Here is a 17,211-nt window from a genome sequence, read left to right on the forward strand (position 1 = left end):
ACTGTGCAATCCCACGATCGAACAGTCATGCTGTAGTTTTTCAGAGAGACTACAATCTTTGACTCTCGCACATGTGTTTAAAGCAAGCAGACTCAATGCTTAACACATCTTTTCTGCCAGTGCTGCCGTAAAGGCACCTCCCACACTTGAGAGAGAAAAGAATACAACTAGCTCTCTGCAACATATGCAGTTTACATAATTTACACTGACATAATAGGAGGGCACGCACATGGGATGCACGGCCTGGAGCGGCACACAGAAGAGTCTAAGTGAAGAAGGGGTGTCTGGCACTTGATCAGCACAGTGGCCATAGACGGGTGTAGATGGCCGGAAGCGGCTGCGAGGACGAGCTGGGGTGCGATCGGAGATCACTGTACGAAGCGTGTGTTCAGTTTTACCGCGTGCGATTGGTCTAGGCCGCACCGACTTCGCATGGCTGACGTGTTGGTTCTTTATCCTATGGTGGAACCACGATGGAAAGCTACGGCTTGCAAATGGTATACATGTATTTATGCACGTTCCAAATAATTACCGCCTTACTTTTCAATTTTTTTGCTGTTTCGAAAAAGTCTCCATGAAATTTACCCCTCATAATGAATGCACTCATCAACTTTGGTATATTGTGGAAAAAAATGCATCCATTACACGAATATACATGGTAACTGAAAAAATTCGACAGACTCAACTATTGTTGACATCTACGTAATGCGAAGTGTCGCACAGATCGTTGCGGCACCAGGTGCCAATGCATGTCGAGCTGGTAGTGCTCCAGCGGCCCGAGACGCGTTTTGCTGTTTTCCTATTGCGTGGCATTTTAAGGCAGTGACTGGAAACCGAAACTAAATCAAGCTAGTGGGCAATGCAGGATGCCACAAAAGCGAAACGTGATGCCCACATCACGCCACCTACAGCGGGGAATGGCAGCACGTTTGGATTATCGCCCTACTAAAAGCGTGCAGAACTCTACCAATGGCACTACGCACCATGCGCTGTAAGACAGATAGGTGAATATGCTTATCGCAATAGGTTTAGTGCCACTAATTGCAAATGCAGCATGCAACGACCCGGGCGGAGATTTGCTGGTACAGGAATAAGAAACTGTGCATGCCGTCGTTTTCACGTGAGGCGGGCGGTTATATACTGACACGTGTACATGTTTATCTTTATCGGGTAACCCCGTTTCACTGCCTAACAAATGTTATCGCACAGCGCAGGGGGCACCTGCATGTATCAGCAGTTTCTTAAAAGTTATCGATGGTTGTATCTGGTGTCTGTTGTCACCGAACCTTGCGTCATCCGATTTCATGTATGCGCGATGCGAATGGTGTAGAACTTTCTGGAAGACACGCAGGCACCAGCCATTACTCTGGAATGTTCGATCACTGATGTATAAAAGCCGACGCGCTTGACCCGCTGATGAGATTTTCGGCAATTGCCGACTGTGTTCGCTACTATCGTTGTGCCTGTTTTTAAGGGCACAGGTTCGCCCAATAAAACACTAGTTTCGCCATTCAGTTTTGCTGCTTTCTTCACCGTCGCTACCACGTGACAATACTGTTCTCGATTGCGAGTGCCTCGCATATTTCCTTGTTCACAAGGGATCTAGCTGTCGGAAAACGTATGTAATTGCAATCTGCAGCAGCGAACGGCAGTGCATTTCAGTTATCGCCCATTAAAATCATGAGCTATGCTTACGACGGCACCATGCGCTGTGAAACGGATAGGCGAAGATGCTTATCGTAATAGCATTGGCAGTAATAGCTGCGAATGCCATGTGCAACGACCCCGGAGAACATTTACTGGTACTGAAATAAGAAACTGAGGGCGTGCCAGTGTTTTCACGTGAGACGGGTGGGCAAGTATTGCGGTGAAGCCGCGGCAGCGGGCAGTTATATACTGTTCTTGATTGCGCATGCCTCTTACACTTTCTTGTTTACACGGCATCTAGCGGCCGGAAAACGTATCGTACATTTGCAGTTTGGCGACCTACTGAACGATGGTGCCAAAAAATCATGTTTTCCGGGAATGTATGAACCAGCAAAGAATGAATGGAACTCTCTCTATTGGGTCATTTTTGGTGTTTTCGATCGCGAACGTTGGCGCCGGGAAAATATACATAACGGGAACGTATTAATGAGGTAATACTGTATTTGCAAATTTGAGAAATATTCCTGAAACAGCAGCCGAAAATATAAACGGGTGGGTTTAATGGAGTGGATGGTGCTGCTGTGGGTACCCATCCGAATGATAGAGCAGGTCCGAAAAAGGCAGCTCTGAAAATTGAGTACGCACATTTTTTTAAAATAGCGGCTGCCCTAAGCTGCATGCAAATAAAGAATCATAAAAACCATTAGCATCTTTATAACAATCATAAACAAGCTCTAAAATATAGATTTTTTTTATGTACAAGTTGCTAGTTATGGGAATGATAGGTAGGACATAGATTTGACCAATCTTGTGATTGTGGCTTCAGATGTTTCTGGTGCATTATTTTATTTGTATTTATTTGTTTCTTCATATTCTTACGTCACCTGAACAGGCACTCCAGCAGGGAAGCAATAACAATTATGTTTTACCTTTCTAAATTTCCAAGCAATCATAGTTTTACAAGTGCACAAAGGCAATAAGTTTCTGCACACATACAAAATCATTGTGAATTGTTGCATTTATAACAAAATGTTTTGGTTAACATGATCAATCAGCAATCGCAAAGCTGTTCAAAGGACAAAGTCAAATCCATGCACTACCTGTCATTCCCATGCTTGCTGCACTGCTGTCATGCTTGCAGCTGCCATAACAAAGCTCGCATAGTTGCTAGCACCAGAGTTTCCTCAAAATCTTTTTAAAGAAACTATGATTGGCAGGATGGCCACTGATCCAGTGAGGCGCCACACTGAGCCCGCAAAGTGGCAGACCAATGTTATGAACCAGAAGAAGGAAGGTAGAGGGGCCCGATTTTTGTTAATCATGACCATATAAAGTCAGAAGGCAATGAAGCCACGGAAAGTATAGGGTTAGCTGTGGTTGAAATTGAAATGTAGAAAATAATGAAGGGAAAGAGGAAATGAAAGTGGACGAAAAGATAACTTGTTGCCAGTGGGGAAGAAACCAACAAGCTTCGTTTAATGTGAAGGTTGCAATGTGCAGACAATGTCAGGAACATGGTGAAAGCTGACGAGGATCAAGATTATATCGTGGTTTGATGGCATGAAATCTATAGCTATATTGCGATGGGCGGATAATCTCTCGGCGACGAGCTCACTGGCAGAAAAAAAATTTGGATGTGCATACAGTAGTGCAAAGCATGTCTACTTCAATGAAGACGCAGGTCTCGCAGTATGACCAAACGGGTCGCACAGCAAAGGCAGTCATCAGGTCATCGATGCTGTGAGCTCTAATCACGGAGCAAGAAACATTTAGGAGAAGAAACTCCGTTGTTTGCGGCGACCAGAAAAGGTCATAAGCCCGCAGAACCATTAGAGTGTTTTAGTTGAGCGTCTTTACGGTACGCTCCGCTCCGAGCTGCCCCGCTAAGCCACAGCGGAGGGGCGGGCGATTTTCACGTTTTAGTTATACGTTCAGCGTAGCGGAGCGGACCTTTCGTAGTTGCAGCGTCCTCTGGCTAAATTCAGGGTAATGAAAGAAAATAAAAACACTTTATGATCACTCTTATACATTAAAACATATATATGTGTATATATAACTTATTTCTCCATGAAGTATCTAGACGTGCGCTTGTAATGCGTTACCGGTCCATTTTATCCAATCCAAAATAAAGCGCCGTCTTGGGGAACGCCACGTGTTAGCCAGCGCGCTTGCTTTCTGCATCCAATCCAATCCGTTCTGACGCCAACGCTAGCCAAAGTGCTGCGCGGCACGCTCCGCTCAGGCAGCTTCTAAGCGGACCGTGTTCCTCGCTCCGCTGTCCCGCATACGGCTAAGCGGACGGCGCATGCGCATTCGCGCTTCCGCTCCGCTTAACTGCTTAGCGGAGCGTAAACACGCTCAACTAAAACACTCTATTATCGTGCTGGCGGCGCCTGGCGGCTTGGAAAGAAACTACCGCCGTTTCGGTTGCCAGGGCAACCGGTCAAACGAGTTGCTCCCGTTCGGCCGCGCGCGCCTGGCACGGAAGAAGTGGCCGGAGAGCACGCCGGAGCCGCCTGCGCGCACGCTGCATGTTTTATTTTTTTTTTCGCTGCGGCTTCTATGACGCGCCGCATGGTGCCGCCACTGCATACGGTCCCGTCGGCGCATGCAACAATTGTGACCTTATCTGGTCGCCCGCGCTCGCTCGTGCTGATGAGAGTTTCACCTCCTAAATGTCTTACTCCGTGGCTCTAATCAGTCACGAGATGACGATTTATTTTGTGCAGCACAGAAGCAAGGGTTGCGAATTTATTCAATAAATAAAGCCAGATTGGCTTAGCAAGCATTCAGATATCATTTTCTTGATGTCCTTCACAATTCAACGTTCAGTTAACTCAGCAGTTTTTTCCAGCCTTGTGGAATTAAGATTAACAAGTTTTAGTGTATCAAAGACCTCAAAGACCACTTGCAGCGAGTGACTTGCATCATTTACGTGCAAAAAATAACTAAGGTTTTGTGGCTTCGCAAGGCCTTGTAGCAGCATATCGGTCAATTCCTGCTTTTCCCGATCTCGGGAAACTACCGTATTTACTTGCACAATGATCGCACTTTTTTATCAGAAAAATTGACACAAAATCAGGGGTGCGATCATTACGCGATTTAAATTTCCCGCGAAAAGAAAAAAAAATTTTTTTTTCGTCCCGCGTTTGCTGCGGGACGCCAAAACAAAATGGCAGCCGGCGGAGCAAGCCGAACGTGCCGAACGCGATTTTTTTTCTTCTCGTGAGTACATTGCCTGCATTGAAACAGTTTCTTCCGTATCAGTAACGAATAATATCGTTAATATGGGCAAGTTTGCGGCAATAACGTAGCCGTGTCCACTTTGAGGGGACAGAAAGAGATGGGCGCGCTTAGCTGCCAGTGACATAGAAACACATGGCCGGCATGCTGCGGAAACTGCGGCATCTATCTTCACTACTATGCTAATACGGCTTGTTTCCGCTAAGGGTGGGTGAATATCTTAGCTGTGTTACAAGCGTCAGCATATGAATAGGGTACACTTTTAACGTATCAGTGTAAACGTGGCTACTATCGTTGCCGCTCGCAATTTGTTGCGTGCCCACGAGTGCAGATGAGAAGAATCGAAAGGTGCCTTTTTTGTTGTTGACCACAACCATTATAAAGCCTACACATAATAAAGGCAAGTTTGGTTGCAGCTTTTTTTTAGTCATGGAAGTGCAGAAAGTGATGAAAGCTATGAAATGAGGCATCTACTTAAGAATGTTTGGTGCGTGCAGACTGCTTGGTTTGTCTTGAAGAGTCGTTCGCGTAGCATTTGACAGATGGTAAGCGCGATCAATATTAGCTCGACTTGGCACACGACATATCGCTGCGGCAAGTTCGGGGTGCGATCATTACACGGGAAATAAAAAAAATAGAATTTTGACGACAAAATTCAGGGGTGCGATCATTACGTGAGTGCGATCATTATGCGAGTAAATACGGTATCTGAGACATGCGAAAGTTTCAAGTAAGTTTCAGACTGGCACATTTTATATTATCGGTACATCGAACTATTTTGCGATCCCCTTTGAGTTTGATATATCTGAGATTGTCTGTTCAACATGTTCATGCTGAGCTACTATGGCCTCCTGTGTGCAAATCTGTAAGGTACGGCAACGAGTGCGCATGAGCACTAACAATGCACACTCACTCACCAAGGAAAAACTTGAGTGAACCAACGGGTGCTACCGAGGCAGCGTCTTCAGGTGCTTTCAGCGGCTTGGCGCGCATGGGCTTCACCTCGGGACCTGATGGGGGCGCGCGGATTTCTTCGCTGCCACCTTCGCCCACAGGTGAGGCCGAGGGGGCCTCCTCAGCTGCTGGGAGCTCCTCCTCGTCCTCAGGCTCGTCTGGCGGCTCAGGCTTCACCTCAGGCTCCTTCTGCACAGTGCAGACAGACCTCCCGCCCTCAGCGAGTTGGCTTCTGTAGAAGCTGCCCGCACTGGACCTGTCCCCAAACTGCACAAATGACGACTGAATCATAATCTGGTACTACTTGTTTAACCAACACAGTAGACATCGCACAAGTAATCCCATCACCGTGGTCCCATCGGCTATATTGCTGCAGTAAGTTTTCCTGGCAAAGCTGCAACTGGGGCTAGTTGGTTACACGTGTTCTAGACTAATTCGCCGTATCGTACAAATTAAGAACGACTTCAGCACGAGACGAGAGATATACTACACAGAGTGAAAAGAAATGTCCCTTCCCGTTCTGAAGTCATTTTTGGTTTTGTGCAAAATAGCGTGTTTACAGTATACAAATCGATTCTTCCTGGGGACATATTCTGCAACAATCCCTTTTGGCGAGAGTATTGCCTCGGCCGTTATGCACGCGCTGATTGGCTGGTTGAGCACTACATCACACAAAAGCGATAGTATCGCTGAAGTGATCGTATTTTGCAACAATCACTTTAGGCGACAGTACTGCCTCAGCCGACAGGCGCACACTGATTGGCTGGTTGAGAAAAACCTGATTGGCTGATTGAGCACTACGTCACACGAAGGCAATAGTATCGCCAAAGTGATCCTCACAGAATATGCCCCCTGCATACAACTTAGGATAGGATGCCTTTCTGAGCCGCATAACATTCATAAACGATTCCGCACGTTTTGAACCTGCTGTAAAGGACGAAGAATCATCTGTAAAAATCTTCACTGCCATTGTCCTTCGTATGCTCACCCTTCATGCAAGGTCCCTTTCATGGGACCTTGACCATTTGATGGTTGGGCTCACATAATGAGAACCACATAAATATCTCCTCAATACATGCATCTTCTCAAAACAGTAGCTGCACAGATGTGCAACTACAACTGAAACTCGCAACAACGAAATTGGTGGGGAAGGCAAAAAAATTTGCTTTCGCAAGAATTTTGTTGTTGTGAAATGAGACAGCACAGATAGGTAATGAGTCGCAGAATGAAACTTTACTGTCAAAATTCCATTAGCCTACTTTGGCAAGCTTAGCTTGAGGATATAGAACTGCATTATCAACAGTACAAAGTGTGCCGCGTGAGTCGATCAGCAGTGGTAGCACCACCGTGGAGCAGTATTCTCGGTCAACTGCTTTCCGAGCTACAATCGCTTTTGTGAGATTTTGCGTAACTCGGCACCAGATGCAAAGCAACAGCGCTTCATGCATGCAGCCGCATTTCTCCAGTGCACGCCGCCGCCCGTAGGCGCCGATGCATCAGGTGCAGAGCACAAAAGTGATCGTACCTCGTACACCCGAAGGCAATCGATCAAGATTATGGCCCCTTCGGGCAGGTCTACATCTGGTGCCGGTCGGGCGGCACCAAAAAACAGCATTCTCGGACTATAGCTCAATTGTGTCCCCATGCATGGCACTCCATGCTGCGAGTGTCATCTCAAGTGCCATTAACAATTCCACATCGGTGTGATGTGGATTTCCTTGTTTTTGCTGCATTTTGCACGCCGAGACGCACACGAAGCACTACACTAGGTGCGTAAAAACCATTGTCACATGTCGGTAGCAACATGCGTGCTGCTTCGTACGGGCAATCATCAAACAAGATGGCGGCCATGACGTTTTCGGAGCCCACGATTGCTCTCGGCACTTGGTTGTTTTTTGTAAACAAAAATGGCAGCGCCCACGCAAGTGTAACGTAGTGGTGTTCTACACAATTTCAGTGCAGAGCAATCGCATTTGAGCACCTTTTGGAGCCTGCTAGCCATGCGCAAGTAGGTAATGTGAGGGGTTCTAGCAAATTTCATTGATGTGGGATTGTAGTACAGTGACATTTCAGAGGTACACATTGCAATGAATCCTATGGGAGTTTGCCGGGGATATAAAAATATTTCGCTGACGCAGGAATTTTATTGACGCAGAGTTTTGTTATAGCGGGCTTCAACTGTACTGAAAAGTTGCCTGCACTGTAATTACTACATTGTCATGATGCCCCATGGGAAAGCTCACTTATGGATCTAGGAAAGAAGTCTTCACTAGGGGTGTGCAAATACCAAAAAGTAGATTTCAAATCGAGTATCAAACCGAATCAAGAAAAACAAGTCGAATATCGAATAGAATATTTATACATCAGAACACATTCTACAACATTTAACCATTTGAGGCTCGATTTTTTTCGCCATATGCGACCGCCCAGGGTCGATTTTTTTTTTTTTGCAGATTCCAATTCTTCTTAGGGACTCATTTTGAAAAAAATTTACCGCAATTTTTCTAGGGTGACCGTAAAGTGAGAAAAAAATATCTTGCGTTGGTATATATGTGCTCTTCATTTATGAATAACAACAATAAAAAGGAAAAGAACTGTTAAGAATTAAAAATTAGATGCATTTTTATGCACATAGTTCAAGGCCTTGAACATGCACACATGATAATATTTCGCAAGACTCAAATATTCCTGCTCTTACACCAACGTCTACATCCATAGCGTAATCGAACTGCGTAGGTGCGCACACTCAAGAAAACTATGCGGTTGTGTGCCCGTCAAAAAAGCATGTGTGACAAACTTCCACTAATCTTTATCTTATCGCCAACCAGAGGCAATTAGTTTTCGCGAGTGTCAAAAAAAAAAAAAAAAAAAAAAGAAGGCAACGGAAACGCATGCACGGCGGCATCCTTCCTATGCGCACCCCTGTGAGCACTAAACGAGCGAGAAAGAGGCGGTCGCCCTTTGAGCAATTATTAACGAGATAGTCATCCGTTCTGCAAGTGCACGGAGCCAAAACCCCCCGCATAACAAAACCCGAACCGCCGCCCGCCTGCCCGCGTGCCAATGCGCCAGCGGTAGCATATAGACGCGCGGGAGCAAACTTGCTCTAAAACAAACCATGCAACGAAAACCAAGAAAGGGAGGCGCGAGAAAGAAATTCCCTGTATTCCCACATAGTGGCAGCACATGACAGAAAAGAAAAAGTTAGGAAATTGGCGAGTTTTTTATACGTACAGACGGCGTTGTAAATATACAGCATCAACCACTTTATGACTTGTTCGCGGCGCCGTATATTTAGGTCATTGGCCCTCAAAGGGTTAACGCTTACAAATTTTGGGAAAGAAAATGTGGTGCTGCACATGCTTGGGAGTCTCCTAGCACTGCATAACATAACAGTAACATAGGCACATGGAAATTAAGACATACAATACGGTATACTCTTATTAAAGGGAACACCAAATTAGTATGTCAGCACCGATTACAGCTCCATTCTAGTATATTAAGGTCTGGAAAATATACTTTTTTAGTAATAAAATTTGCCACTGCCCAGTGTGATAATAGGCCGCTACCCGTTCCGAAATGCTTGACGTTAATAAGTTCATACGGGTGACTCATCAATAATCAGTCCCGATATCACGTGCGCAGGTATGATTAATGGCGATTGGCGTATATTGAAGCGGCATTACGTTCGTTGCCGTGCATCCAACATGCTCTGCGCGCCTAATCGGGGGCTAATCAGCCTGATCTTCTCACATGCTTCCACATTTTACTAAATACAGTCAACGACTGTATTTTCGGACGCCCAAATTTTCGGACATGCCTGATATTTCGGACGTCTTCGTGGCACCGCCACGAGCCCCATAGAATCAATGTATAAGGACATCTGAAGTTTCAGATGCTCGAATCCCCCGCCGTCCAATTTTCCGGACTTGATGCGACGGAAAGTCCTTTGGCTCCGGAGGTTGTTGATCATGACATGATCAATGACCTCCGCTCTGCTGGAGTTTCCATACCCACGGAAATAACTTTTGAACAGTTTGTTGACGCTGACAACGAGCTCGACTTCTGCGCAGAACTGACTGATGAGGAAATAGTCTGTCAGGTTGTGGGGGATTCAGAAGACTGCGATGTTGAAAGTGAGGAGCCAATGCCTGCGCCACCTACAAGCGCCGAGTTGACGCGGGCACTGTTGACTCTTTCATCAGTGTACAGTGCTGACATGACCCTTGCTCAGATCGAGGTGAATATGATCGCATGCAACCGGAACGCTGTCCAAACAACCATCAACAAGTTCTTCAAGCCACTGCAGCAATAACACCGGCTGCCCGACGATGCACATGTACATAATAAACCGGCAGTCAGGCTGCATACAGAGTTTTTGAACACCTTTTTTTATAGACACTTCACTGATGCTTTGGCAGGGTTTCGGAAGCCTGGTACTTCGCCCTTTACCTCTCGATCCGAGAAAAAAAGAAAAAAAAAACGAGTTTTTTGCATGCATTCATTTTTTCGGACTGCCTGAATTTTCGGACGTTTTTACGTTCCCTAGAGGGTCCGAAAAATCGGTTGTTGACTGTATGCACTGCTTTTTTTGCCGTTACCTTTATTCAAGTCACATTATCATTTTGATCGGTCCTGTTGACCTGTACTAGCCTTGTACCAAGGGACGTGGAACTAGTCAATGCGGTGAGAATTGCAGCGTTTGGGTGCTGTGTGTGCGATCCCCGCATCAGGCCGAAATTGGGGAGTGCTTGCAGTGACCAAGACTGCTATTGCATCAGCTGAGGCGACTCGTCTGCGGCACACTCGGTGCTCCTTTAGCACTGAAAATGAAGTGAAACGCTCACTTTGGCCGCATTGAGCACGAGGAGCTCTGTGGCACCGGCAACACATGTGGCACTGCATGTGTTTCTACACCAAATATATTAAATATTCTAAATATCTAATAGTAGATATTCGATTCACAAATCGAATTATTCGAACATTCACTATTTAATGTGATTTGGCCATAGTCAAGTATTCGCACAAGCTCGGTCTCCCACATAAAGTTGCCTTTGCTTTTTGCTGTTCTGAACAATTCTGCTGCAAGAGAACCGTGGTTTTGCCGAGTTATTAGTTTGAGTGAATGCGTGAGACAGCCACAGGGTAGCAATAAATGTCAAGTGCATGTGGAACAGCTTGTGGTGAACCACTGGTGAATTTGTCAAGCAACTTGGGCTGTACCTTAACACAGTTGGCAGTGGAACAATGGCCTCCACTGCAGCCAGCGGCGCCCTCTTCTTCCTCTCCATCCTCCTGTGGCTCCTGCTTGGGGTGGCGCCCCTGGTAGTAGAACTCAATCAGGCTCTTCACCGGTTTCCAGGGCAGCTATGGACATAAAGGCATCACTCTCAGCTGTTAAGAGGATGCAGACAGGCATCACAGTCGACTCGCGCTAATTCCTGCGCACAGCATATGCCAACTGAATATATTAAATGACACAAGAAGGCTTTTCATTTTAGAAACGACAAAGAGGCATGCACACCCACGCAGCTATTGTGGAAAGTTTGCAGACACTTAGTGTTTGTGAGACATTCTGCACTGGCTGCCTGCAAATGTGTTCTGCATATAACACCCCAGCCTATTCAAAACAGCAGGCAATTAATGCAGGAAAGCTCCTGTCCCAAACGAACGGGCGAGCACTTGTGCACACACTCACAAAGTCCTTCTTGATGGCACCGAAGTTCTTGCCACATTCGTCGAGGGCACGCGCGAACAGGCCCGCTTCAGCAGATGTCCATGTTGGTGGTGGGGGCTGGGCCACACGGCAGCCTGCATCCTGCTGGCAGCCATGGTGCGAGGCCACAAAGTCCGAGAGTCCACGCAGTGCCGTTTGCAGGCACTCTGGCCCTCCACCGCCCTCGGGACCCCACTTGTTCATGGCGCGGGCAAACAGGCTTACCGCCTTGGCCATCGACAGGTACTCTTCAATGCTCTGCTCCGACAGGCTCTCAGGCCGCCACCGGAGCGTCTCCAAGTCTTCCAGACGACGCCCATCACTCTCCCCTAAAAACAAAGCACAACTTATAGTAACAACCTTGACCTTTGACCTTGATTTTGCTCCCCCCTTATGTAATGCCTTCGGGCCTTTAAGGAAAAAATAAATGAAATGAAATGAAAAAAACAAAATTTGTTGCTGGGCTAGTTGGTTCATGCTTAACAACTGAATACTGGTAAGCGCAGTTCCAAGATGGGACAAAAGGATGACACAGAAGCACAGTACAAGCACTTGTACTGTGTCTTTCTTTTGTCCCATCTTGGAACTGTGCTTACCAGTATTCAGTTGTTAGACACAACTTACAACTTGCTCAGTAAAAGCTGTTAAACTACTATACTCCATTTCAAATATAGCAGGCATTGAAACAAAAGCTTGAGAAGATCCTCTCACAGCTTGCATTCACAACCAAAAAAACAGACCCATCATATATAAAAAAAAGCTGTATGCTTTGTCATGTAAATCTATGTAATATTATATCTCACAATTTTACACAACAAAATATGAAATATTCTTTACATGGATAGCATCACAGATCTGAACCTACTCGCCACCGAATGAGCAGAGTGACACGTTTCTGTAATCAGTGGCCACAGTACAGCACTTGTGCTTGTGACCAGAACATAGTATTTCACATACTGGAAACACAAAGTAATATGTGATTTGACATAGGCTGATGTCTACAACTTGAAGCCGTAATGGGTGGTGTCCAAAATATGGTGCCTATGTCTTTCTGGTTCTGCAAATTGTTCCGGCGCATGCAGTTAGCAAAAACATGGCCTTCGTGATCTGTTCTTGTAGCCCAATGAGTGTCATCACTTGGGCATTGATTTGGACACAACCTATATATAGCATTGTGAAACACACAGAGTGAGACAATAACTTATTGAGCGTATTGCTGCTTGCTATATCACATGATCTTTAGTAGCACAAGAAATTCAGCAAAAAGTAAGAATAACAAGCAGCAGAAAGAGCAGGGAGTAGAACAGGCACTGAGTGAGTTCTATGACCGCACTACATGCACGGCTTCCAGTGTTGCCTGCTACATATGAAACGGTGTTTACAAACCAACAGTTTCTGGAGTATTATACTTTAATTAAAAGCTGTACACAAGCATTTTTGGATTCTGGTCCAATTGAAATGATGCTGGGAATAGCCGAAGCCACTGGGTCACCACTGGTGGGTTGAATGCCAGGTCCAAACCGTAAGCCTGCACTGCCTCTAGGCCACAGCACATGATGACCATTTTTGGCGGTATGTATTGTGCAAGCGGCCATCACTAGCTAGTGTTCTTGATCTGCCCACTTCCTGCCCAACTTGGCAACCATCTGGCAGGGAATGTCAAAGCTAAACAGCACCATTTAGCCTAATCATGCTGCTGTATCCCCTTGAAGTGCTGTGTGCAAAATGGCAAAAACTGCAAGAAAATTCCAAGAAAATTCCAAGAAATTTTTCTGCAATGCAACATGTAAGCACTGATGTTTCAAATGGAAATGTTCAAGCAGCCCGTAACACTAAAAAACTACACATGATACCACTAATGTTAACCACTGATGCCATCTAGCACCAAAGACTGCAACTAGAAGCGAGCTCACAAATACACAAGTCATATGCTATGTATTAGTTCCAATGACCTGGCAGTGGTAAAGGAATGGTTAAAATGTGTAACATGCAATTTGAGACTCTTCCTGATTGGACCTTTGGTGCAAATTTGAATAATATGTGCACAGTGATTATAGCAGGTAAAAATCTGGGTGTTTCCTCACAGTGTGAGTATGTCATTATGTAGTGAGATCACTTCTTTCAATGTTTCTGACTGTGTTTTACATCAGGCATATTCTTCAAGTGGCTGGATGGGCACTAAGTATGCCAGACATGAAATAGCTGATGTTCACACATAGGAAATTTCTGCAGACTGTTCCCATGTGGAACACACACTTTGCAAACTTGAAAAAAGAAACTAACTGAAGAATTTGGAATTCTTATTATGTTCTGCAGTACATATTTAGCAATTATGAACGCAAAAGAGATGTGGTGATTCAATTGAGTAATACTTGTTGGGGGGCTAGTTGGTGCATGTTTCCAGAAGAGGGTTGTAGCGCCAAAAAAGACAACACCTGTCTCGCTTCTATGTGTTGTCTTTTTCGGTGCTACAACCCTCTTCTGGAAAGGTGATTCAATTCTTCAATTGATAGAGTTAATTGGCATCTGAAAGGGACATTCTTGCTGTCTCTTCCACTGAAGGAAGGCTTTAAAATGACTGTTTTCAATACCCTTGCCCCTCAGAAATATACAGCACCTATCTTAGTCTAAACTTTTTTATAATGGTGTTAAGCTGTGTTACATCAAGCTTGATTTGTCAATTACATTTCTGACATAACAACAACGCATTTCAAGACCAGTGGCACCACAGAAAGCACTGTGTTGTGGGATCCATCCTTGCTGGATCTAAAAGCCAATGAAGTGCTCTCAATGTCCTCTGAATGCTTTATTCAATGTTGCTCAGTGCTTTTGTTAGACAGACATGTGGTGGTTCTTTCCATTAGCTTCAAAACATTAACATTTTAAGCTCTCATAAACTACTAATGCTGTCTGGTAAGACCATCTTTATGCAATGTAACAAGCAGGTTCATCTGATGTCTTTCCTATAAAACAAACATTACACGAAAGTGAAAGTTAAACAGCTAGTGCCACATATGCAGCAAAAATTAAATGCACAACAAGGCAAGCCTTGAATGTCTGATAATAACACCTCTAAAAGCAATACTTCATTCCTAACTGAGTGTCTTAGGAAAGCATTCCTTAATGACATGAGCTCACATCTTGATCAAAACATACCCATAGATGCCCTCTTCTTAATTTCCAAAAGGCTTTTGACAAGGTTCCTCATGAACGGCTCTTCCTAAAATTATTGCAACTTAACCCTTGTGTTCTCCAATGGATACCCAACTTTCTGACTAACCGTCAACAGTTCGTTTACGCTAACCAATGCTCGTCTAATTTGTCACCCGTTATCGCCGGCGTGCCGCAAGACACAGTCCTGGGGCCACTACTCTTCTTAATTTACATTAACGACTTACAGAGAGCTTGTTTTTCCAAAATTTGTATATTTGCTGATGATTGCGTAATCTATTGTCATATTACTAACGACGATGATTTTCGTGCTCTCCAATCCGACCTTAACGTCATTGAAATTTGGTGTAATAATTGGCTAACGTCTATCAATGTGAACAAAACATCGCTACTTACTTTCCACCGTCGCCAATCATTCATTTCAGCTAATTACATTATCACCGGTTCTGAAATATGTGCTGTGAATAAGTACTAAGGTATTAAGTTGACCAGTAACCTCGGTTGGTCCTCACACTTTGCAGCATTAGCAATGATACCAATCGTATACCATGCTACCTGCACCGTAATCTAAGTCTTGTTCCCCCCTCAGTAGAACTATTCGCATATTTAAAGCTCGTTCGACCTATACTGGAATATGCATGCTCAGTGTGTCCCCCAGACCAATCTAACCTGGCAACAGCACTGGAATCAATACAGAATTGTGCAACAAGGTTCATTCACTCCGACTACTTTTACCACACTAAGGTCACTAAACTTAAGTCATCTCTGAACATTCCCACCATCGAGCACCGCCGCAAAACAGCAAGACTGTGTCTCTTTTACAAATTTTATCACTCGCTGCTTCACCAGACCGACATCACGCCTGCGCATCACACTTCATCCCGTCATAGCCATTCAAAGGCTGTTTATCACCCTCTAGCTCGTACCATCACTCAATCTTAACTCTTTCGTCATTCAAACAGCGAAAGACTGGAATCATCTACTTGCTGAAGCGGTGCACCACTCAAGTCATTCATCGTTCAAGGCATTCATTGAAACTATGACCTTATTATGCCCACTCCTCATATAAGACCCCAAAAATGAGGTATTTGAGGTATGAATAAATAAATAAAAATAAATAAAAAGCTGTCATTACTGGCTCATTTACATTTATTCTTTTATTATCAGCTTCTCTACAGATAAAAGCACCAAATAACTAAAAAGCAATGAATATTCCCCAAACAACAACACTTACAAGAACACTAAAGAGAAAAACTATTTTAGCTGTAATAGTAAATTGGAATTCTAGAATGCCAAATACGCCATTCTTGCAAGTTAGGCAAGTAGGAATGAATTCATTGTAAGTATACTTGCAGGCAACTTCTCTTGGCTATGAAGCGAAGGCTACAGCACCGAATCGCGCCTCTTGCACTGCAGCTGCAGGTAGTCCCGCAGTTTTGTTCACCGTTTCATACGTGCAAAATAGATAATATACAGTCTAACCCACTTATAACGATACCGGTTTTAACAATATATCATTTGTAACAATGAGAAGCTGCTGCACCGTCAACTTTTGTATGTTTTCCATGGTGAAATAACCCCCTTACCACAATGCCCAGATGCTGGATTATCGATTATAACGATGAAGTCTGGCTGCTGGGTGCCCATGATGAAAGGTAGTGAATGAAATATGAAATCTTTGAAAAGAAAAAAAAAGAAAGAACGAGAACTTCGAGCCGCTGAACGATGGCCCTGACAGCCGCTGTGCATTCATTTACCAGCCTTCTCCGTGTGTCTCTCTCCCATCGCCCTTCCAACCCTCCGAACACAAATGGGCTGTGTACATATCTCTACACCACACCACCCTCTGAAACACGCATGGACTGTGCCAACTGCGCTACTCCCAGATTGCTCACTGGCTCCTTTCAGTGCAATTCTGTAAACAGCTTAATCGCTCGCGTTTGTTTTTGTTGAAATCGTTCCTGGCCACATGGTTTCCCAGCCTCGTTTTACTAGCTGCCAAAACGAAAGATGGCTGATCCGCCCGCTGATCATTGTCAATGCACGAGGTTGCGGGTGAAAAGAAAGCGCTCAGCTATAGATTTCGAAACTAAAGGCTTCTAACCGATGAGGCGATCGTCGCGAATGTGCTTGCATCGAATAGCGACGGCAGCGGTGACACAGTAGGGCAGGCTGCCACACTATTGTCCTCACAGGAGGCCCAGCATATGATTCAGTCCCTCCAGTGCTTCGTTTTCACGAGGAAGCTTCCGCTGCACTATGTGGAGCACCTAGATGCCTTGGAGAAGGATGTTGGCAAGCTTCGCGTAAAGCATGCAAGGCTAACGGACATCGGGTTATCTCGTGCAGGCCAGTGAGAAGTACGTTGTGAGATGCTTGTGGCAATCTTGCCTCAGTGTTTCTTCTAGATTTCTCAAGCTGACAGGCTGCTGTGGCAACCGTCTCGCATTTCTTAAAAGGCCCCATTTGGAGCTACCAAA

General features: G+C 45.0%; 1 protein-coding gene across 6 annotated transcripts in view; it reads right to left on the reverse strand.

The window, feature by feature from the left end:
• LOC142564365 (uncharacterized) overlaps positions 1–17,211 on the reverse strand; it is a 62,876-nt gene that overhangs the window by 35,439 nt on the left and 10,226 nt on the right. For 3 of the 6 annotated variants that reach the window (XR_012824567.1, XM_075675344.1, XM_075675345.1), the window contains exons 3-5: positions 11,543–11,889; positions 11,068–11,211; positions 5,808–6,111 (exon numbers count right to left, since the gene is read on the reverse strand). Coding sequence is in view for 5 of the 6 variants with exons in the window: in XM_075675344.1 (XP_075531459.1) it covers positions 5,808–6,111; positions 11,068–11,211; positions 11,543–11,889 (795 nt within the window). In the remaining variant the exon portion in view is untranslated. The remainder of the gene's footprint in view (positions 1–5,807; positions 6,112–11,067; positions 11,212–11,542; positions 11,890–17,211) is intronic. The other 3 variants (XM_075675346.1, XM_075675349.1, XM_075675348.1) reach the window with 3 other exon arrangements.

The sequence above is a fragment of the Dermacentor variabilis genome, chromosome 11 (assembly GCF_050947875.1).
Source record: "Dermacentor variabilis isolate Ectoservices chromosome 11, ASM5094787v1, whole genome shotgun sequence".
Lineage (NCBI taxonomy): Eukaryota > Metazoa > Arthropoda > Arachnida > Ixodida > Ixodidae > Dermacentor > Dermacentor variabilis.